Genomic DNA, 21,071 nt, shown 5'->3' on the forward strand with positions numbered 1-21,071 from the left:
GCTGCCGTTGCCGAAAGAGACTTGTCAGAACCGGACCCATGTTACCTAACACTGTACTCTGTACTCACACAAGTTCGCCGGCTGCTTCATCCCTGGCTCTCAGATCATTCCGTTCAACCCTGGCAACGGCATCCCTACTTCGACCTACCCGGCCTCACTTACGTGGAGGCTACTTTAAGATGCCGCAGGTGAGTAAAACCGGCCAGACAAGAGGAATACCCCTCCCGCTCCCCACGTAATCTGACCAGGCGAGCCGCATTCTACAAGGCCACATCGTGATAAAAATGCCGAAACCCTCACACGGTCCCGGAAGCTGTTTCTATTTGTCAATGCTGCTCATTCTTTGCCGTTTCTGGCCTGAGACCCGAGGTCTGCATGCAATAGGGACGTACGTATGTTGGTGTTCAAAACTATGATGTATTTTCCATCCCAAACTGCCCTACCCCTTAAGTCTAGACTCCCAAAACACCATGCTGCTTACCGTCATGATCTTAACGCTTCATACAACTATCGATAGTCGAATCCGTCATTTGTCACTCCCGCTTCTAGACACCCACCTTACCCGCCAAGGCCGCATTCTCCCCGACCCAGCGCTCCTTGTCATCTCCAATCTTCCGGCGGAACATGCCCAGATCGCTCAGCAGGCTGCGCATGTATTCCTGCATGTCATCGGCACTGTCCTCCATGACGTCCGAGTCGTAAGCCGTGTCGTCTGAGTCGTCGTACAATGACTCGCCATCGTCAGCGTCGTCCTTGTCCCCTGACGCCGCCGATCTGTCCCCTTGAGTCTCGCCTTCTGCTCCCTCCGGCTGCGGCGACTTGATCGTGACGGCTGGGATTGGGTTCTTGAGGCTCTCGAGCGCAAGCTTGAGGTGCAGTCGCAGCGCTTCGTTCTCCGTCTGCAGGCTGCGGATCTTGCCCTCCGCCACGAGACTGCGCTCCTCCATCATGCGCTGCATCGTCGCGACGTGGTTCTGGTATTCCTCCAGCTTCTCTTCCTGCTCCTTGGTGTCCTTCTCCCGCCGCCGCGACTCCGACACCGACAACTGGAGCACGCGGATTTCCTCCGCCATGGCCACGATCTGGGCGTCGCGTTCCGCCGACGAGATCTGGTCCTGGTTGACGATGGCACGCGTGCGGATCCGCTTGGCCTGGTCTGCGTAGCGAAGCGTCGACAAGGTTTCTTCGTAGTCCGACGGCGCGATGCAGGCGATCATGGCCGTCTTGCTGTTGCCGCCCAGCGAGTCCTTCAGCAGCCACGTGAGGATCGAGTCTCGGTACGGGACAACGTCCTTGCTACGTTTCCTCGAGCCCGGCTTCGCATCGGCGAGCGCTCCTATCACTCGACCGAGCGTCGTCAGCGACTTGTTGATGTTGCTACCCTCGCGAAGTCGCTGGCCCGTTGCTTCGGTTGCCTTGGCACGCTCGCTGCCCGCTAGATCGACCAGTCGAATGCGCGAGCTGCGCTCCGTCGTCTCGTCCGTCTCCATATCGTGATGGATCTGCTTGAGCATGATGGTGAAGACCGCGTGGCTGCGGCTACTTGTGTCGTTCATCCGGGTGCTGGCCACGGTTCTCGACCTGTCTCCCATGGTCATGTACCGTAGTATCTCGTTCAGATTTCGGACCGGCACCTCGGTCAGATCCTTCACGTACGGCCCCTCCGTAGGCGACTCTCTGATCTTGAGATAGTAAGGTGGCTGGTGGGGCACAACCGGGACCAGCAGGTCGCGGACGTGCTCATTGTACACCTCAAAGTAGGAGACTCTGACGTTATAGGAGATGTTGGGCGTCTCGTTCTGCGCAGCCTCAATACGCTCGAAGAGATCCTCGCACGTTCGAGGTATCAAGCCTGGCTGGTCGGGCGTGCCCATCATCGTGTAACTCTTGCCGGAACCTGTCTGGCCGTAGGCAAAGATGCATGTGTGGTAGCCTTCGAAGTTGTGATCGAGAAACTCCTCGCCCAGGCTGTTGTAGACCTCTTCCTGGTGCGCGTAGTACTTGTCATTGATGTCGTGACTCCAGAACGAATTGTCGAATGTGAACGACTTCTCCTCGATGATCTTTCTGGTCTTCGCCTTCGCATTCGCAGGGTCGTCGTCGTTGGGCACAAGCAATGTCGTCTGCTGGGTGATGGGGTCCATCTCTACCAGGCACTCGGCACCGCGTTCAACCTCTGGATGATTCTGTCAGCTTCGTCTAGCGCGAGTTGATGCATCACGTACCTCTGGGCAGAAACGCCCGAACCCGGACGACGACTCGGACATTGCCTCCCCCGTCCATCTTGACCGGTCCATCGTGCGACCGCAGCGACGGGGTTGAGGCAGACGAGTATAGAGACGGCATCTCATTAACAACTGGCGGCAGCAGTCGATCGACAAGAGATAGTCCGCGCAAGCTCAGCTTCAGTTCGTCGATAATTGCGCAGTATCGTTGTCGTTGTGAAGCCCACATCCCAACTTGAGGCGGTCGGGCTTGTTTACTTGATTGCCCGATTGGGAGAAAAGCTGGTGGGGCTGAGTTGCCGGGGCAGTGACGCCACACCTTCCTGTGCGATGATTCGTATTCTGGACGCCTTGGGTACAGGGGTGCCGGTACGTATTTTCAATGTGCCTACCGAGAGAAGGTAAGTCGATTTGCCCCGGTTAGTCGTCGTCGAGACAGTAACAAGAGAATTGGGCAAAAGGAAGGGAGCAAAGTTCTTTGCTAATGCGACAGATTAAGGAAAAGGTACTGCTTAATCGAACGGAAAAGGGGATGTGCCAGGCGAGGGGAAGATAGGCTTGACCGCGAAGACACCGGACGAGATTGTGCAGTAATCAAATTGTCTTTCAAACAAAAATAGTCTACTAAATAACACCTCTTCGACGGTGCCAACGCCCAACGCCGCGCCCTCCGACACCGTCTACACTCGTTCAAGGTCGTCTAAGTCCCTTTCCCATAAGTTCAAATCCCACCTCTGCTATCATCTTCTCATTTGGGAACTGCTTCTTCTTCCCCAAAATCGTATCTTCTGCATCCATTGCCCTCATCAGGTCTGACACCTCACCATCAACTGGTGTGCAGTACACCAAGTTGCCTAATGCGAGAAGCATTCCCTGCAGGGCCTCCGGAGAGGACTCCTCCTGTCCTATGGCCTCCAACACCGACGCAACCAGCTCGACCATATCGCCCTCTGGCAGCACGTTCGCCGACTTCTCTCGTCTTGCTTTGTTGCTAAACAACGCCAGGTTGAACATAAGCGAGGAGGCAGACACGCGGACATTGTTGTGACTGTCATCAAGAAAACTTGACGATATCAACTGGATGATCGGAGCCCGCAAGGCCTCGTTCCGCAGAATCTCTTCCGGGAATAGTGGCGTCGAGAAGAAATTGCATGCCATCTGCAGCGTTACTAACCGCAAGGCGTAGGGACACTCGCTGTGAGAGTTGACAAAATTGAGAATAGCCAAGACAGTCTTGTGCCCCCGCTCCTCGGCGAAGTATCCGCTGAACCTGGCGTCCACGAGCCCGCATCGGAAGAGGTCGACGACGGTGAATAGCACCTCGACGGGGAGGCATTGGATCGAATTTTGCACAAATGTCGAGACTTCGCTCATGTTTGGAAGAATGGCGGCTGCTGCGCCCTGCGTGCCTCGGGCCTCGACAAAAAGCTTGATCCCCTGGACGGCTGGCTCATTTGCCGTTGAACCCATCTTGCCCAGCAGCTTGACCAGCGGTGGTACCTTGGAGAACAGCACTGGCTTCGCATCAGAGTTGGAGAAGCTTGGTAGGTTGAGAAACTCATGAGGGTGTCGCGGCCAGGCCATCTGCAGCAAGAGCTGGACATTGCCTCGAAGAGCAGCGGGATCAGCACCTGCCCACTCCTTCTCCTTCTCTCCGTGCAAATACGTGATGAAAGTAGGGGTTGCCCGGGGGTAGTTCTTCCCGGGAAGCGGTATGAGCTGAGAAACGTCGACCTTGATGAAAGCAGCTTTATCGCCCCCTTCTGCGGACAGTTCGTCAAACACAGGCGAGATTACTCTGCACGGCGGGCAGGTTGCGGAGGTGAAGAGGACGATAGCGCAGGAATTATTTGCAGCCTCGAGTACATCGTCTAGCTCTTGAGAGCTGTGAACAAGTCTGACCTTCGCCTGTTGTGTAGTGGGCTGCTGTGACGAGCTATAGTCGTTGGCGGAACGGTTGTTTTGAATTCCAAGGATTGAGCCGTTTTGTCTGCTGGAGTTGATCGTTTGGTTCAGTTGAGGCATAAGCATTCTCCCCATTGGGGAACTAAGCACAGCGTCAGGCATCTTAATAATGTGTTCCGGAATGCCCTTCCCAAGCAGGAATTGGGCAAGCGAATCTGAGAAATTGTTGCAATTGTGTTTCCACAAGTCGTAGGCCTGAGGGCTGGTCAGTCGTCCGGTCCGCCATGAACTTATGGGATATGCTCACCTCAACTGTAAATATTGGCCTGAGTGATTCCAGGAATTCTTCAATCACAACCATAGGCAATTCTGTCTTGCCGAGGAAGACCCGCTCCATGGGCTGTCCCAGGTGAGACGACCCCGGAGTGATAGCCACGATGCCGCCGTCGTAAACATATTCGCGGCCGTTGAGTTGGATCGATGTGTGGTAGATTGCGTCGAGATGGAATCCGAGCATACTTTGTGACATTTGCCTGGCTAAGCCCCGGGACAAATCGTACACCAAGAGATGCACGTCCATGTTGGTTCAAGAGTAGTAGGACTGCAACTTGCCTTTCGGATAGTTGGAGCGCAAAGTTGAAATAAAGCGTGAGGCAAGTGCAGGAAAACGCTCTTGAGATTGGGATCTTTCAGAGAGTGTTATTTCCGGCCCTCGAAACTCGATTATGTACTATCAACACCGGAGGCACCAGACGTAGTCGTAATTGACCATGGCCGAGAAGCTTCCAGGGATCAGTTCGGTGTCGGATCCGGTGGAAGGCGCCACACGTGGCTTGCCACTGATCTTGGCGAGACGAGTGATTACATAAGCCATAATTGAGGATTGCCAGTCCTTCTGGACAAGGCACAAGGCGTATAGGGGGGCGGCGCCGGAGCAGGGGGAAGCGACATGCATCCACCCCTAATCCGGAGCCATTGTAAGGTGGCGCGCTTGAAGCGCTGTCTACCTATGTTCCTGCAATCTAGCGGGCTTGCGTCGCCCCCGCTGCCACACCCAAGATTAGCAAACTGTCAGCTTCAGCAGGGGTCTCTGAACAATAGTGACCTCTCAGCAAAGAGAAAATCTGCAATTGCCATCGAACTCCTTCAAGGCCACTGCACCTTGTCTCTCTAGCCCCCCTTTGGCACCTCCTTACAGATACGAATTTCGCGGTTTTCTCTGGTGTTGTGGCACCGTTCCGTCCGCTCCTTTTGTTTCTCGGCCATCCACACCCCTTTTGATTCTCGAGTCGCCTTGCTGCCGCTGCAATTTTTGTCATCGGCTCTCGGTCCAAATTCCACTCCTTTGTTCCTACCTCTTGACGGCGGCGTATCTCGAATGCGTCACCTTGCATTTCCCTAAACACCCCCAACGACACGCGACCAATGCGAAGAACTTCTGTGTCGCTGCCGACGAAGCAATCCGCCCGAGATCCACACGAGAAACCCGGTCGATTCGCACCTGCTCAACAGAATACTGGTCTGTTCGCAGCGCTGAGAAAGATGTCTCAAGCCCAGAAGACGAGGTGGATGAGGACAGGCGCCATCGCCTTCTTCGTCGTCTTCCTCTTCTGGTATCTGTCCCCCAGAGGCGTCAACGTCTACGACGGTGGAGGTATGCGACTACTTTAACACTGTCGGCGAGGATACTAACGATGGACAGTCTCCAGGGGCGGCGCTGGCGGCCAAGTCCCCACGGATGCCTCCTACGGCACCGAAAAGTGCACCCAGTCCAGCTCCAAGTCGAAGCCTATCGTCCAGTACGTTTTGATGATCGACGCCGGCAGCACGGGCTCCCGGATCCATGTCTACAAGTTCAACAACTGCGGCTCCACTCCCGAACTCGAGCACGAAGAGTTCAAGATGACTGAGAAGTCGGTCGGCGGTCTGAGCAAGTACAAGGACGACCCCGAGGCTGCCGCTGCGACTCTCGACGTCTTGATGGATGTCGCCATGCAGAACGTCCCTGATAAGCTCAAGTCCTGCAGCCCCGTCGCGGTGAAAGCAACGGCCGGACTTCGCATGGTCGGAACCGAGAATGCCGACAAGATTCTTGCGGCCGTCCGCAACCGTCTCGAGACCAAGTACCCCTTCCCCGTCGTCGCCAAGGAGCAGAATGGAGTTGCAATCATGGACGGTGCCGACGAGGGTGTTTATGCCTGGATCACGACCAACTACCTCCTCGGCAAGATTGGCGGTCCCGACAAGAGTCCCACTGCCGCCGTTTTCGACCTCGGCGGTGGGTCGACCCAGATTGTCTTCGAGCCCACCTTTAAGGGGGCTGCGGACGGAGGCATGCCAGAGAAGCTCGCGGAGGGTGACCACAAGTACGACCTTGCTTTCGGCGGACAAAAGTTTGAGCTCTACCAGCACTCCCATCTCGGATATGGCTTGATGAGCGCCCGCAAGGCTGTTCATAAGACCTTGGTCCAGGAGATCTACGAGAGCAAGAAGCCCGACGACGGTTGGGTCAAGCAGCCCATTGTCCACCCTTGCATCGCCCCCGGCATGGTCAGGGAGGTCGAGGTCGAGCTGGATGACAACCACCCTCTCGGCAAGACGGTGACCTTCAACATGACTGGCCCCTCTCAGGCTGCCCCTGCTCAGTGCCGCAACCTCGCCGAGAAGATTTTGAAGAAGGACGAGGGCTGCAAGCTCGCTCCATGCTCCTTCAACGGTATCCATCAGCCCTCGCTGGCCAAGACCTTTAGCCGTGAGGATGTCTACATCTTCTCCTACTTCTACGACCGTACCAAACCCCTCGGCATGCCCGACTCCTTCACCCTTCGCGAGATGCACGACCTTGCCAACTCCGTCTGTGGTGGCGAGAACTCGTGGGATTTGTTCGCTAGTATTCCTGGCGCGCTCAAGGAGCTCCAGGGCCGCCCGGAGCACTGCCTCGACCTCAACTTCATGATGGCCCTCCTCCACACCGGATACGAGATGCCCATCGATCGCGAGGTCAAGATTGCCAAGAAGATCAAGGGCAATGAGCTGGGCTGGTGCCTCGGTGCTAGGTAAGCCGACACTTCGGTCGTGTTTGACGATCGACGCTAACGTTGACATAGTTTGCCTCTTCTCTCTCCCAACTCCGGCTGGAAATGCAGGATCGACCAGGTCAACTAGCCATCTTGCAACAAAGTTGTGAGAGCCTCCTTGGCGTTGGCTGGCCTGTAGTTTTATAGATTTTTAATTCCACGACAGAACTAGGAATGTTCGATTACGAGTTGTTGTATTGAAGTCTAACGAAGGTTACACGTGGTGGATGCGGAAACATGCATCAATACACAGGCCACAAAAGACGGGCGTTTCATGTCTTGTACGGTATCCATGGAAGTCGAGAATTGCCGGCTGGTTGAGCCTGGCGACGCAAAATAAAACATGCTCCATGTACACTACTCGAATTTGTGTTCAAAGTGGCGCTGCCACCATACCTATCACGTCTTCAATAACATCCTCGGCGCCGATGCCTTCGAGTATGGACTCGATGGCTTCCAGCTGACTGCCCCACTGCATGCTCCTCTCCTGGCGGGGGTGCACAATCCGGATTCGATGCAGGTAGACCTTCCTAATAGCCAAGTGAACGAGCGCAGGCGTGACGTAGTCTAGACGGTGCAACGGAGCGAGACACTTCAGCAACTGGTCGAGGTGCTTTGTTGCGACTGGTTCAATGCCGCCAGCGACTGCGCGGTGCATCCTCATGTACGTTACGATGTTCATCTGGTAGCGCAGCACGTCTACATTGATGCTCACCTCTCGGCTGAGCTTTGCGAGTGCGGCGATGTCCTACCGATAATTAGCCCGCACATCTTTGGTGGACGGATGGATACGTTAGTCTACTTACACTTTCGCTCAGAACTGGATCCTCCCTGACGGCCAGCATGTCCCCGTTGATGCTCTTCTTAACCACACTTTCGGTACTGGCGGTCTCGGCACCATCGGTGGCCTCATACGCCTCATCCAAGTTGGCAAAGCCATCGTCAGGGTCGTGCCAGTGGGCGATAAAGAAGTAGTCGTTCAGATGGAGCGTGACATGGGCCTTACCCCCGCTCTCGGCGGCCAGAGCAGCTACGAAGAGGAAGTGCTTAGGGGCAGTCTGGACGGAGGTACGGGTGAAGATGCGGCGGGTACGGAGCAGCTCGAGGACCTGTATCTGCACGGCCTTGGGGGCATGATTGAGGTTCCGCGCCAGGACAACGTTGGCGATGGAGGAACTAACCGCACCGCCGGGGCCAGTCGGGCTGGAGGCGGTGACGGAGGTCAAAGGGGAGATACCCGAACGGGAAAAGAAGTAGGAAGCTTCATTGCGGGTGCGGAGGGGCGAGCCTGATCTCGTTGCTGTGGGTGATGGGGCTGTAAGGATTGAGGATGCGAAGTCCTCTAGGGTGGTTTGCGGAGTGCAGTCCACGACGGCACAACTCAGACCAAACGTCTTGGTTGCGATCTGGATATGTCAATACCTGGGGGGCAAGATGGGGACACAAGGGAGTACGCACAAGTTGGAGCTCCTCGATGAGTTCGTTGAGGGCAACGGGCGGAGTGCTGACGATGCAGTGTTCTCGGTTGACCAAGCACAACAGGGCGGCGAGCTCAAGGTCGCTCAGGCTGTGGACCTTGGTCAAAAGATCTGCTTCATCCGCCATCGGGTGAGACGCGTATCGAGAATTCTATCAGCGCATATTGGGCTACGGATGTAGTCGTGCGGTGTGTTCGTCCACAGCAGCATACATGTGATGCAAAAGACCGGGGGGCGGTGGTGTAGGTCACGGTCTCTTTGGGCTGAGTGTGCTGCTTTGCTAGCCGCCTGGAGTGTCGTTGAGATGAGATGTACCGTGTAGGGAATCTGGTACAGCAACGTTCAGGCACTCCAGCGCGCTCCAACAACCAAGCCAGCGTCCCCTGGGGAACTCCAATTTAAAGTAACTGACATGTGTTACGTCAGCTAGTTTTTGCAACAGTGGAACGCACCTGACGAAAGACGCCCGGAACCTTTTACTGGTTAGACCCAGCGCAGGAAGCAGCTCGTTGATAGGCTGAAACCTGCAACTGCGACGAGCTCTCAGTGTTACCGCCTGCTTCCCTGTCAACCTCCACCATCACTCTCCGTCTTTCGATCTGTATCGACCTGCACTCGACTTCGACCAACCACCCCTGAAGCACGACACCGGTCCGTTTTTGACCATTTCGACATCCGAACCGATACCTGACCCAGTCGCGACACAGAAACTCTCTTCCACTGCGCAGACCAACGGCCAGCTGACGCTAGACTTTCCCCAACTTTACCTCACCCCCCCCCCAACAATCCACGATGTCATCGAGAAAGAAGGTCCTTCTCAAGGTGGTCTTCCCTTTGCGTCTCCCGACACGTTTCTGTGCGGCATAACTGACGGAATCGTTATCTTTACAGGTCATTATCCTTGGCGACAGCGGTGTCGGCAAGACGAGTTTGATGAACCAATATGTACGTTTTTGTCTATCTGTCCGGCAACAAGCCGGAGAAGGAGAAGCCTGGCGGGGCGCTGGCTGACTTGACGTTTCACCGGACATAGGTCAACAAGAAGTTTAGTGCAAGCTACAAGGCCACTATCGGCGCCGATTTTCTGACGCGCGAGGTTCTCGTCGACGACCGCCAGGTGACGATGCAGGTGGGCAAAGACCGATACGTTACTCGATTGTACACGCGGACTAGGCTGACGGTGGACGCCAGCTGTGGGATACGGCGGGACAGGAGCGCTTCCAGTCGCTGGGCGTGGCCTTTTACCGCGGTGCCGACTGTTGCGTGCTTGTTTACGATGTCAACAACTCGAAGAGCTTCGATGCTCTGGACAGCTGGAGAGACGAATTCCTGATCCAGGCTTCGCCGCGAGACCCCGATAACTTTCCATTTGTTAGTTGTTCTTGACGGCGAGATAAGGGGTTTTGGCGCTGATAAGGAACCAGGTCGTTCTTGGGAACAAGATTGATGTCGAGGAGAGCAAGAGAGTGGTGAGTGTGCCCGGGATTGTCGATGTACGTTTAAGGCGCTGACATTCTTCAGATCTCGACCAAGCGCGCGATGACCTTTTGCCAGTCCAAGGGTGGAATCCCATACTTCGAGACCAGCGCAAAGGAGGCCATCAACGTCGAGCAGGCGTTTGAAGGTTGGTTCCGTCTATCGATTGAACAGTACACGAGAGATGCTGACATCATCAACTAGTCATCGCGCGGAACGCCCTCGCCCAGGAGGAGTCTGAAGAGTTCAGCGGGGACTACCAGGATGTCATCAACATCCCTATCGAGAACCCTCGGGACGGATGCTCTTGCTAAGTAGGCGCCGGTTGAGTCGGTTGATGTCGGGCGAGAAGAGAAATTAGGCGGCACGCAGTATCGGGGCCCGCCCAATTTGCATTATGTTTAGTCCATGGCCCTTTTCCACATATTTATTTTGGCCTTGGCTTGATGTAGCATATCCTGCGCTGGTGTGAACGGTGTTTAGAGGTTTCTTTTGAATTTGATTACGGGTTTATTTGTAGGGTTACGAACCTTTGCTGCTACGTGAGTAATAAGCCCCCGAGGGCCAATTTGAGTCTGCTCTCAGTGGCTTCTGAGCATCTACTTGGCGGCATCCTCCGGGTTTGCAACGTCAACAAATCGAAAGATACTTCCTACTCCTTCGGCCTTCGACGTCAAGCACCGGTCCGAGCTGACGGGTAATGATTGCCGCCCGTCACGAGACTCCGCTCAGAAGACTGGATCCAAGTCTGCACTAAGCTTCAAGGCTGGAGACCGGCACCGTTTCCGACCTGGCACCTATTTTGCAAGCCGCCGCGCGGCGTCAATCTTGGCATTGTCCAGTTGCTGTACATAGCAGGCGGCAGCCTCTCGTGCTGTCAGCAGGTGCGGGTTGAAAAATAACGTAGACTGAGGCTGAGACTTGAGACGCAGTGGCACGCGACCGAGCTGCGGCTATTGGTTGGCCGGCATTTGAGACGAATACAGGGGCCCCGTTTTCGCCCGTGCCACTGAAACTCAACCTTGAAGAAACACCCTTAAACAGAATTGACACGACTCCCTCTCGAAAAGTAGTCACTCATTTGAAGAAGGCCTACGGACGACGCGTCCGACAAGAGAAGCGTGCCAGGCTTCCTTGTGGGTTTGTGGTCCCCGGTAATCCCACTTCGAGTATCGTCATACCCTCCCGACGGCCCGAAGATACAGTTGGCGTACGGCAATCCGTGCCGGGCTCACATGCGCCGAGTCAGCGACGAGACATTCGACCGCTTCTCCCTTGAACACGTTCACCCGCACAGCTCAAAGTATCTACCGCTGCCTCCCTGTGGTCAAATGCCTACAGACTCGGCAATCTTGGACTACCAGACGGCGGACAACCCTTCCTGAACCTCTTCCCCCCTAGGCGACACACCGCGAAATTCGAACCGAAAATGGCGCCGAACGAGCCCATGCTTCCCGCGGCGATAGCTCCCGAGCCACATGGCCGTCCCCCGAGGAGGTCCTTTTCGAATACCGATCGGTTGAGCGCGTCCGTTGCGTCTACAAACCGGTCGAGGTCAACAGTGCGGTCGTCTGGATGGCAGGCGAAGATGGGGCTGGGCGGCGTCGCGAGACGGACGCTAGGCATTTCGTTACTGCTTGTTACGGTGCTGCTGTGGACAATATCCAACTTTCTGGCATCCGTACGCGCTGAACACCTCTCGAAACCACTGGTGGACCTGGGCTGACGGTGAATAGTACATCTTTTCGGATCATTCCTACGACAAACCATTCTTCGTGGTATATATGAACACGTCGGTGTTCGCGGTGTCTTTGGTACCGATGCTGGTGCGCTTCCTGATGCAGAACGGCGTCGAAGGTCTCCGACGCGAGGCTTTGGTGGTCTGGAACGAGCAGCGGTACGGCAAGGAGAGCCATAAAACGGCCGATGAGGAGGAGGACACGGTCGCGGGCGAGCGGCTGCTTGTCGACGACGAGCCGAGCCTGGAGATGGAGGGGTTCGAGATGACGAAGGCCGTGGAGCGGCTGACGTTCCGAGAGACGGCCATCATCAGCCTCGAATTCTGCATGCTGTGGTTCTTTGCAAACTACTTTGCGTCGGCGTGCCTCGAGTATACGAGTGTCGGGAGCGTCACGATCCTCAACTCGACGAGCAGCGTGTGGACACTGGTCTTCTGCGCGCTGATGGGCGTCGAGGGGTTTACGCTGCGCAAGTTCATCGGCGTGCTGGCGTCGCTGACGGGCATCGTGCTCATCTCGACGGTGGACCTGTCCGGATCGAGCGATGAGAACCGCGGGTCGTTCCCGCACAAGACGACGACGCAGATCGCCATCGGGGACTTGATGGCCTTTGTGAGTGCCATTATCTACGGCCTCTACGTGACGGTGATGAAAAGGCGGGTCGGTAACGAGGACCGGGTGAACATGCCGCTCTTCTTTGGACTGGTCGGTCTGTTCAACCTGGTCTTTCTTTGGCCAGTGTTTTTCGTCTTGCACTTTACCGGGCTGGAGCCAGTGAGTGGACCCGTCTCCCCTCTTCCAAAGATTACCTATCTAACACCGACCAGTTCGCCTTCCCTCCAACGGCCAAGATTTGGGCTATTGTCATCAGCAACTCGCTGTCGTCTTTTGTCAGCGACATGTCGTGGGCATACGCCATGCTGCTCACAACGCCGCTGGTGGTGACGGTCGGCCTGTCGCTGACGATCCCGCTGTCGCTCATCGGCGAGATGATTCAGTATTCGCAGTACTCCAGCTGGGTATACTGGGTTGGCGCGGCGGTCGTTCTCATCTCCTTTTTGTTCATCAACAACGAGAGCCACGAGGACGAGTCGGGAGAAAATGCACCCGAGGCAGGATCCCGGGCGGCACACACATAGAGCCATCAAAGATAGACAGCGAGAGAGGACTGTTGTAAGGCAGAGCGCAGGAGCATACATACGCATGCATGGATCATGGCGTTTCATAAAGCATGGCGTTTCCAGCGTTTGGATTACCTGGAGCGCGAACACGGGCGCACAGCGTCTGTTTGGTGTATAGACACATGGTTATCAAATTCAAATGCGTTACATCAACTTTTCCACCTTTGACATTTTGGGAGGCTATGTGGGCAGTTGCATCCCGAGAATGGAGACGAGATGACCAAGGCAATTGGCACGGCGTCACGAGGTACTTGGCAGCCTGCCGGCCGAACCGCTGTCTGGTCAATCATCAACCTTGCCCGACATGCGGAGGATTCACAAGAGTCGATCACACGACGGTAGCGGGCATCGCTGCAGCCGGTAGCGGAGCACTCGAGGGACTTGGTTGGCGGGCGAGGGTTGACAGGTACATGCGAGCAAGGTTGGTGTGTACCAGGCCAAGAACGCGAGACGGCATTCTGGAGAATGCGATGGGCAGGCCAAAAGACGATGTTTGCTCATTTCAAGATGGGGTTACCGGGTCTAAGCCGGCCCCCCCCACCGCAGCCAGTATCACTGGGCGGCCTGGTTCCTATCATTTGCGTCTTGGGAGCGGGTGCTTCTCCAGAATTTGTCGAATCTTCGGGGTTCTTTTACTGGGCTGTTCCCTGTCATCTCATAGAGTTGCGGGAATTTGCAAACTTTGATGGTACCTTATAGTGATGGTTTTTCTTGTGGGAGTCTTTCTGCCCAGGTCGTCAGGGGTTTTGAATGGAGCGAGGGCGGCGTTGAGGCTGATATGGACAGCAGGGTGATGTTGAAGGCGAGAAAAAGATGTTGGTTGGATACGGCGCATTGTGAAGAGTATCGAAAGCCTCCTCGAGCGACGGGGAAGAGTCTCCAGGGCGATACCTAGACAGGCACTGGAAAGAAGACGACGGGACAAGACCGAAAGTGGCCTAACAGGCCGCGAGGACCGTGGGACCCCAAAGTTGATGGTCCGCCAAAAAGCCGATCGTCGGGTGTCGGGGGACACTTCCTTCTGCAGAAAGACCCAAAAGTCCAGCCCGAAAAGGCCCCTGGGCCCAAAAAAGGTCTAGAGGGAGAGGGGACTTCCGGTTGGGGGTTTTGGGGGTTTTAATGTCTAACTTTTTGTATTGATTTTTTTGTACTGGCGAAGTCTCTCAGCTTTCAGGTTCTCCGACCGACACAAAGACATTCAGAGAGGCCATAAATTCCATAGTCACAAAGAAGGCGAGACGCGAAATACCTGTTCCAGCCATGGCATTGGTTGTTCATTCGCTGAACTTTTCTGGCGCAACCCCCTCCCAGAGAAAGAGGGACGAGAATACATAGCCCTACCTAGGGTAGGTAAGGTAAGTATGGATGCTTTGGTAGCAGTGTTCTATGCAAGTCCAGCCTGGTGGGAAAAGTGGCCCTACGGGGCGAGACCGTCAAGTGGCGAGAGGTCCATCCCACAAACAGACCCCTGGACCTGACGTCCTTGTCTCCCCACACCCCATGTCCTTGCCCCCCGCCTCCTCTCCAGCGCCTCTCACTCTGTCCTCCATCTTGAATCAAACTCGTGCAAAGATGTGCAAGTGCTAGGGCACGCGAACCGTATTTTCGGTTTGTTTTTTCCAGGAAGCTCTTCCGATGTAGTTGCCACTGGGCAGGAGATGGGACCTCTTTGCCTTGCGATGACGATGGACGGCGACCTTTTTCTTTTCTGTCCTTGACACGAAGCCACACGCTGTCATGTTTCCACCCAGTATTCTTCGAACCCTGTGTTCTTCTTTATGATCTGCAGCCACACAAACGGGAGAGTACCCCCGGCAAAGAACCCATTTATCTACAGAGTACACACTCCGGTTCTCGTCAACTTTGGGAATAGTGTACCAGGGCAGTACGAGACTCGATCCCCATCTCAGACATCGGCTCACTTTTGATTCCTTTTGCCCACTCCGACGGGTTGTTTTTCCATCCATCTCACCACCTCCTGGAGACAAAAAGAAATAATTTCGGCCAAGACTCGCGGCAACTCCAATCTTAGCCCACGATCTGACCTGCCGCTCAGCTCTTTTCCCATCTCCCACGTTGCCGAGACTTAGTCGAGACTAGCCTCTTCCACCCACTCGGCCGGGCCCTGTTCATGTTCCCGTCCACTTTGGATCTTTAACTTTACACCCCTTGTCAACGGACACACATAACATTGTGGAATATCCTTGGAGCACACTTGCACGCATACACCGGTTCCCTTTCCCCGGGGCATCTATCTATCTACCCGAATCCTCGACTGCAAAAGGGAAGAGAGCCGCCTAGGTTCACGCGAACCCCGTCCTCGCGTATCGTGTCGTGGCCTGGGTGACTTACCCTATGTACCTGGCTTTTAGGAAAGCTCTGTCGACAACACCTTCGTCTGTCGTTTCCCTGCTCTCGCTTGTTTCCGGTCACTGCCTCCTCCCAGTCGTTGCTATCTCCTCAGAGCGTGACTGCCACTGGCTGAGCCTTTTCTGGGACGAACAACAAGAGCCACCTGATCAACCACAACTGGGTTCGATGGTCTGCTGGGGATCGACGCTACCATTACCGGTTCTGGTCCTTATCCGCGCCGTCCTTCCCTCTGATGGTCGCCCTCCCTGCATTGCACCTCTAGATTCATTCGAGCGCTCTCGAGAAGGAACGGCAATGAGTAAAGTCTTCTAGGATTTGTCGACCACCCATCTGGAGCTGAATCTCCCCTCTGCTTCTGTCTCGCCTCGGCCAAAAATCGACAACACCTCGGACTTCCATCACATCAAACATCTACTACTCACCTAAGTTGCTTCTCCTTCCCAACGACAAGTTGTCCGCGCGGCGCCGCCAAACATCCTCGGTGCCCCTCCTCCGAGTCGTTACCTATATTTGCGCCACCCCCGATCCCGCGCCCTGCACATCTTCTTACGAGCCAGCCGCCGCACTCTTCGGCCACGGGAGGCTTGACGTATCTAAACGCCCCCTCGCTGACTGTCCGTGACAATGACTTCGTCAGCCGCGCCGCCAGCCGATGACTCTCAACGTCCCTTGGCAGAATCCATCGCCGCCGCGACCCGGTCCGTCCACGCGAAGCTTAACAGGTTGATCATTGCCCGTCTGCCTCTGGCGACCCCTCCCCATGCCGCCGACCCGTCTATCTACGTTTCCGGTTTGCTTCACATTACGCCAGTGTATGCCACCTTCGAATCACTATGGAGGACCATCGCCGAATCACCTCAGCCTTCTGTAACTGGAGTGCAAAGAGACGACTGGCTAGACCTCGCTTCGCCTGAATCAAACGCTTCATTGAAACACCCAGCTCTTCTTTGTGAGCGGACACGTTCCATCTTAACGGCGCTGTACTTGCCGGGACTCATGCGCTCTGACCGGCTGCGCTCCGACATTGGAGCCCTTACAGGATGGTCTCCTAAGGTTGTCGAGGAGCAACTGAAAGCTGTCGCGGAAGCAGGACGACTGGCTGAGTTTACGCACCACGTGAAGCGCACCATCGAGAAGAAGCCGCACGTCTTGATGGCATACTCTTACATCCTTTTCATGGCCCTTTTTGCTGGGGGAAGGTTCATCAGGGCGGTTCTGGAGTCTGCAGGCCCGGAATTCTGGGGTCAAGTGCCAGCACCGATTCCGCCCTCTCAGAAAAGTTGTCAAGCACACGACCCGTTGACGGCTGTACCGTCATCCGCCGCCATGGGACCAGTGGACCTGATGAGGGGCGATCATAGAACGATTCGTGTCGGCACAAAGCACTCTCGTCATTCCCTCCCACTTGGCTTTTTCCATTTCGCGACTGTTCTGGACGGCGAGGATCTGAAAGCGGAGTTTAAGAAGCGGTTGTCGGAATCCGAAAGTCTGTTGACCCCTCAGGAGAGGAACGATATTATCCAGGAGGCGGTATGTATCTTCGACAACATGCTGCTCCTTGTCGGGCAACTGGACGACGTCTGCGAAACCAACCTTGAAGATGGGTCAGCTGCGCCGCCTTGGGCATCTTTGATGTCTGGTTGTCGTCTGCGCGACAGCTTGGCGGTCGCTCGAGAAAGGAAGAGGGGAAAAACGGCTTTGACAGAACCCGAAGCCAGCGAGAGATCGAGTTCAATTATTTGCAAGCACGCAAGGCAAAAGACTCCTGAAACCGCAGACACACAAGGTCTGAATGACTTGGAGAAACAGCCACCCGCATATTGTCCGGCATCCAAGTCTGTAAGATTCGGGCCGAAGCTGCCGGTGCCGCACCGAAAGGAGGATAGCAAGACACGTCCGACCGTTGGCACGACTGATGTCGCGGCGTCCCAGCAGCGGCTGCTGCCTTGCTCTTCCATGTATTTGATATCCAACATCATTCTCGTGGTTGGCCTTGCAGTGGTTGTCAGCATGGTTTTCTTTTCTAGAAGGTTGGTGGACAAAAATCGGACGATAGAGGAAGAGTGGTAGATGAGATGGAGGATTGGGTCTGCATCATGAGGCATAGAGTGACGAGCTTGGCGTTCCGGGGTGTATTCTTTTTTGCCCCTATTCAGGATACCACATGGGATAGATATACGATACCCCCTTATTTAGGTCCCCCCCCAACCGTGTTTTTCTCTTTCCCGATTTCTTCTACTTTTCCTACCGTGCTATGACAGCGGCAGTCCTATAGCCAGCGGGATGTAGTGTTGTTGAGTCACACAGCTAGCGGCGACGAATCAACGTCCTGATCATCCATCGCCAAATATGAGGCAACTTTTTCTAACATGTCTCATTATGAAATAAGGGCGCAACGCAAATTCCTTGCGAATGCCATGAGATCTAACCCCAGTGCAACGTAAAGCAGAAGCAGTGGTTTGCGGTGCGAATACCATGCAGCCCAAACCTAACCGTCTTGCGTATGGTATCGTTCATGTCCTCCCCTTCCCCTTCCAGCTAATGCTTTTCAGATACAAACTCCCCTTCAAGAGATTCGCGCCAATCCAGACCTATGCGCATTATACAATTATACAAGGGCTCATTTGAGCCCATCGTGGTCAACTCCCGGCATTCTCCCCAATTTCCATCATGTAATCGTACTCTCTCTCTCATATCAGCACTCTGAATGCGAATCGCAGTCCTCGTCCCAGTCATCCCCAACGTCGGCCCACCCGGCCATGTGGCGGTTGCCGCCAAACTCTCCGCCGGTGCGCAGGTTCCACGCGTCGCGGCCGCCAGAGCTGTCATCGTCGCCCTCTTGCCAGTGGCGCGCCATGTAGTCGTCCGATATGGTGACGAGCTTTCCCTCATTGGACCAGCTCAATCCTGTGACCTCGCGGCGATGGCCGCGGATGAGGGGCGTTCCGTTGCGGACGATGGGGACTTGGCCTCCAGCGAGGGGCTGTTTTGATTTTGAGGTGGCGTCCAAGCTGATGGTGTCAGACATAGGCAAGTGACTCTGCGTGTCCCAGTGCTCTCGCATTACCCGCTCGTCGGTGGGAAAGACGACTGCGCATTTGTCCGTACTGCCAACGGCCAGAAGTTCTGTGCCGGAAGTGGATATGGGGCGAAGGGCGCAGCGGACGTAGAACGACTTAACGTGGAATAGGTCATGCTTGAAGCCATACATCGGCGCCAGACCTCGGACTGCCGATCCGGCTTTTTGGCGAGGTGGATGGAGGGAAAGTTCTGGAGCATGGCCGAGCATCATGTGCGAGGTGGAGTATGCGTAAACGGTGTTGTCCTTGCAGACGGCGTAGAGGCGGGCTGCGTCACTGCTCAGGGCGAGAGATGTGAGGCCATAAGGGCGCCAGCGGTGAGTTGGCGGTTCCGCGGTCACGGCAAGCGGCGAGGCGTCCTTGTTACGCGGCGTGATGTACCGGGTATCCCAGAGCTTGATGCAGGCATTTGCCTCGGAAGCGGATAGCAGAAGATGTTCGCGGCCTGGGGGCATGTATTGCAGCGCTGTGACGGAGGCCGGAGATGTGACGCCCTCGACGGTGCGGGCGTGGGCGTTATCGAGTGTGTTGGTCGTTCTCGCCCAAAGCGCCGGCTGATGCCTGTTGCGGTGGACGATGCCTTCGGGCCCGCGTGTGGAAAATGCGCTGGCAGGTGTATTGCAACATCGCAGGTCCCAGATTTGAATCTTGCCGTCGCGGTCAGATGTGGCCACAACATTTCCGTTGGCCTGGCCTGGTTGGAACTCGACTCGGCGCATGGATTGGAAGTGACCGCCGTTCAACTCGACGGCAACGCTCTGTGACATGACGTCGAAGATCTTGCCCGAGCGGTCGCCGCAGGCACTTGCGAGACGGAGATCGTCGTCGGAGAATGCAAGATCCATTATGGCGTTCTCATGGGCCTGAATAACGATGCTGACTTTTGTTCGAGGCGTTGCACCGAGAGGGGTTGTTGCCGTGTCGAAGAAGCGAATGAAGCCTTCCTCATCTCCAATCGCCGTCATTGGAGCATCTGGAAAAATCAGCCGTGGTCACAACACCCAAAATCAGGAAGTACTTACTGTGGCAGCTCGCAAGACTAAAGGGAATGGTATTCGCCTGAGTCAAGTGCGCGTTGCACATGTGAACGTCAGTGCTTCGGCTCCAAAAGGAAGCTGTGCTGGCCCTTGAGTCTACGGACCATTAGTGACAACTCGTTGGAGAGAGGTTGCTAGAACTCACCAAAAGCAGGATACTCGAGACGCTCACATCCTGGACGAGAAGTGCTTCCCTGCTCACGAAGGAGGAGTTGAGCGCCAAATCCACGATTACGAAGCTTGATTACAGGCTGTGGCCGGTACTCAGGAAGGGTCTAATGTCGGTCAGTCAACTGACAACAAGCTCTGTAAAGCCGTACTTACAGCTTCATCCTTTACCAGCTGGGTGCGCTTTGCAAGGGCTGTGACAGGCTTCAATCCGCTAGCAGACGGAACACCCGCTCGATTACACTTGAAATAGTCGATCTGCAGTGGGTTAGACTGAGTGGCATACGTCGACGAAGTTTCATGACCCACCAAAGTAGACCTAGGCCGAAGACCGTCATATCCCACATTCGCAAAGTTGCTGGCTGTCAAAGAGCTGAGCTTCCTTGCAAACTCTTCCGGTGTTGTCTGCGGACCTGCCGAGTACTTCGATCCTAAAGCTGTCGTACGACGGTTGGAAGGGGAATGTGCCTCGGGCGAGGTCATGACATGGTCCTCGGGTGGAGTGTTCTCATCCCGGCCAAAAAGGGACCTCGCGAGAGGGCTTCGGCCCAAGGGCATGTCCCCATCCTCCGCCAGGTCCTCCAGCTGGGTTCTCAAGCGCTTCGAATTTGAGCACCGACTCAACGGTGGCAACTTCATGGGTATCGGATTCACGACGGTCCGCTTCCGCTTCTTTGGCCCATCTCCGCTTCCAAAGGGCGACAGCAGGCTGCTGTTATTCGAGGAGGGGGATATAGGTTCGGCGAGACTGGATCGCGGGGGTGTCGGTTGGGCATTGATCGCGGGGCTGCCCAGCTCGCCGAGGGCCGGGCGTTCTCGCGAGATGTGGGAGGGCATGCCCCGCGGGGTAAAAAACCGACGGAACTTCCGGGGCGTCAAGACGGCTTTCTTCTTTTCTTTTCGAGATATGCACGGAGGAGGAGACGAGGGGAGGGCGGGAGACGAGGCCGGCACGAGACCGTCGCTCGGTGGCGGACTGGCCATGCCACCATGGTAGGCCATGACGATGGTAAGGTGGTGATGCCGATGACGATGACGATTTTGATCTCAATAGGGTTATACAAGTAAACAAACCAAGGCAAAAAGGGCTTTTGGGACGATTGGAGAGCAAGTTTGTCGCCTGACGAGTAGTGATGGGCGGACCCTTGAGGATTGTTTCTGCTGGAGGAAGGGTCGAGGATCCAAAGACCAGCGGACTGTCTGACGTCTGCAAAGTAGCGTGCCTACCCTCTTTACGCGATGCTGTCGCGCGCGCATCGCGTACGGTAATGAACGCGGGATGGGGGCGCACGGTCCCACCTTTAATTGATTCACTGGGTCGTTCCCACACAC

At 55.5% G+C, this 21,071-nt stretch overlaps 10 protein-coding genes across 10 annotated transcripts; 6 read left to right on the forward strand and 4 right to left on the reverse strand.

Annotated features, from left to right (window-relative positions):
• Nucleotides 1–338: 338 nt before the first annotated feature.
• CDEST_04914 (Putative kinesin-like protein) lies at nucleotides 339–2,454 on the reverse strand (the record flags this gene model as incomplete). Its single annotated transcript, XM_062921073.1, has 2 exons — nucleotides 339–2,176; nucleotides 2,226–2,454. The coding sequence occupies 2 exons, from the start codon at nucleotides 2,452–2,454 to the stop codon at nucleotides 546–548; spliced, it is 1,860 nt and encodes a 619-aa protein (XP_062777124.1). The 3' UTR covers nucleotides 339–545.
• A 358-nt stretch (nucleotides 2,455–2,812) lies between these two features.
• On the reverse strand, nucleotides 2,813–4,920 carry CDEST_04915 (Putative PPPDE peptidase domain, armadillo-like helical, PUL domain, Thioredoxin). The gene is made up of 2 exons (XM_062921074.1): nucleotides 4,438–4,920; nucleotides 2,813–4,385 (listed from the first exon to the last, which is right to left on the reverse strand). Exons 1-2 carry the CDS (start codon nucleotides 4,708–4,710, stop codon nucleotides 2,916–2,918), a joined length of 1,743 nt encoding a protein of 580 aa, XP_062777125.1. The 5' UTR covers nucleotides 4,711–4,920; the 3' UTR covers nucleotides 2,813–2,915.
• A 443-nt stretch (nucleotides 4,921–5,363) lies between these two features.
• On the forward strand, nucleotides 5,364–7,302 carry CDEST_04916 (Putative nucleoside phosphatase GDA1/CD39). The gene is made up of 3 exons (XM_062921075.1): nucleotides 5,364–5,784; nucleotides 5,833–7,186; nucleotides 7,238–7,302. Exons 1-3 carry the CDS (start codon nucleotides 5,556–5,558, stop codon nucleotides 7,293–7,295), a joined length of 1,641 nt encoding a protein of 546 aa, XP_062777126.1. The 5' UTR covers nucleotides 5,364–5,555; the 3' UTR covers nucleotides 7,296–7,302.
• An 81-nt stretch (nucleotides 7,303–7,383) lies between these two features.
• On the reverse strand, nucleotides 7,384–9,032 carry CDEST_04917 (Putative chlI/MoxR, AAA lid domain-containing protein). The gene is made up of 3 exons (XM_062921076.1): nucleotides 8,666–9,032; nucleotides 8,014–8,613; nucleotides 7,384–7,955 (listed from the first exon to the last, which is right to left on the reverse strand). Exons 1-3 carry the CDS (start codon nucleotides 8,810–8,812, stop codon nucleotides 7,581–7,583), a joined length of 1,122 nt encoding a protein of 373 aa, XP_062777127.1. The 5' UTR covers nucleotides 8,813–9,032; the 3' UTR covers nucleotides 7,384–7,580.
• Nucleotides 9,033–9,249: 217 nt separating this feature from the next.
• Nucleotides 9,250–10,635, forward strand: CDEST_04918 (Putative small GTP-binding protein). The gene is made up of 7 exons (XM_062921077.1): nucleotides 9,250–9,507; nucleotides 9,577–9,630; nucleotides 9,719–9,814; nucleotides 9,877–10,056; nucleotides 10,110–10,154; nucleotides 10,207–10,309; nucleotides 10,366–10,635. Exons 1-7 carry the CDS (start codon nucleotides 9,478–9,480, stop codon nucleotides 10,473–10,475), a joined length of 618 nt encoding a protein of 205 aa, XP_062777128.1. The 5' UTR covers nucleotides 9,250–9,477; the 3' UTR covers nucleotides 10,476–10,635.
• Nucleotides 10,636–11,188: 553 nt separating this feature from the next.
• Nucleotides 11,189–13,234, forward strand: CDEST_04919 (uncharacterized protein). Its single transcript, XM_062921078.1, has 3 exons — nucleotides 11,189–11,842; nucleotides 11,898–12,674; nucleotides 12,728–13,234. Exons 1-3 carry the CDS (start codon nucleotides 11,591–11,593, stop codon nucleotides 13,037–13,039), a joined length of 1,341 nt encoding a protein of 446 aa, XP_062777129.1. The 5' UTR covers nucleotides 11,189–11,590; the 3' UTR covers nucleotides 13,040–13,234.
• Nucleotides 13,235–13,263: 29 nt separating this feature from the next.
• On the forward strand, nucleotides 13,264–13,780 carry CDEST_04920 (uncharacterized protein; the record flags this gene model as incomplete). Its single annotated transcript, XM_062921079.1, is given in 3 exon segments — nucleotides 13,264–13,506; nucleotides 13,518–13,593; nucleotides 13,632–13,780. The coding sequence occupies 3 exon segments, from the start codon at nucleotides 13,264–13,266 to the stop codon at nucleotides 13,778–13,780; spliced, it is 468 nt and encodes a 155-aa protein (XP_062777130.1).
• Nucleotides 13,781–14,610: 830 nt separating this feature from the next.
• CDEST_04921 (uncharacterized protein) lies at nucleotides 14,611–15,009 on the forward strand (the record flags this gene model as incomplete). Its single annotated transcript, XM_062921080.1, has 1 exon — nucleotides 14,611–15,009. Exon 1 carries the CDS (start codon nucleotides 14,860–14,862, stop codon nucleotides 15,007–15,009), a length of 150 nt encoding a protein of 49 aa, XP_062777131.1. The 5' UTR covers nucleotides 14,611–14,859.
• A 252-nt stretch (nucleotides 15,010–15,261) lies between these two features.
• Nucleotides 15,262–17,713, forward strand: CDEST_04922 (Putative hem oxygenase). The gene has a single exon (XM_062921081.1). It carries the CDS (start codon nucleotides 16,079–16,081, stop codon nucleotides 17,522–17,524), a length of 1,446 nt encoding a protein of 481 aa, XP_062777132.1. The 5' UTR covers nucleotides 15,262–16,078; the 3' UTR covers nucleotides 17,525–17,713.
• Nucleotide 17,714: 1 nt separating this feature from the next.
• On the reverse strand, nucleotides 17,715–20,979 carry CDEST_04923 (Putative WD40/YVTN repeat-like-containing domain superfamily). The gene is made up of 5 exons (XM_062921082.1): nucleotides 20,049–20,979; nucleotides 19,896–19,997; nucleotides 19,717–19,846; nucleotides 19,557–19,667; nucleotides 17,715–19,507 (listed from the first exon to the last, which is right to left on the reverse strand). The coding sequence occupies exons 1-5, from the start codon at nucleotides 20,739–20,741 to the stop codon at nucleotides 18,150–18,152; spliced, it is 2,394 nt and encodes a 797-aa protein (XP_062777133.1). The 5' UTR covers nucleotides 20,742–20,979; the 3' UTR covers nucleotides 17,715–18,149.
• Between the last annotated feature and the right edge of the window lie 92 nt (nucleotides 20,980–21,071).

This window comes from Colletotrichum destructivum, chromosome 3, assembly GCF_034447905.1.
Source record: "Colletotrichum destructivum chromosome 3, complete sequence".
Taxonomy (NCBI): domain Eukaryota; kingdom Fungi; phylum Ascomycota; class Sordariomycetes; order Glomerellales; family Glomerellaceae; genus Colletotrichum; species Colletotrichum destructivum.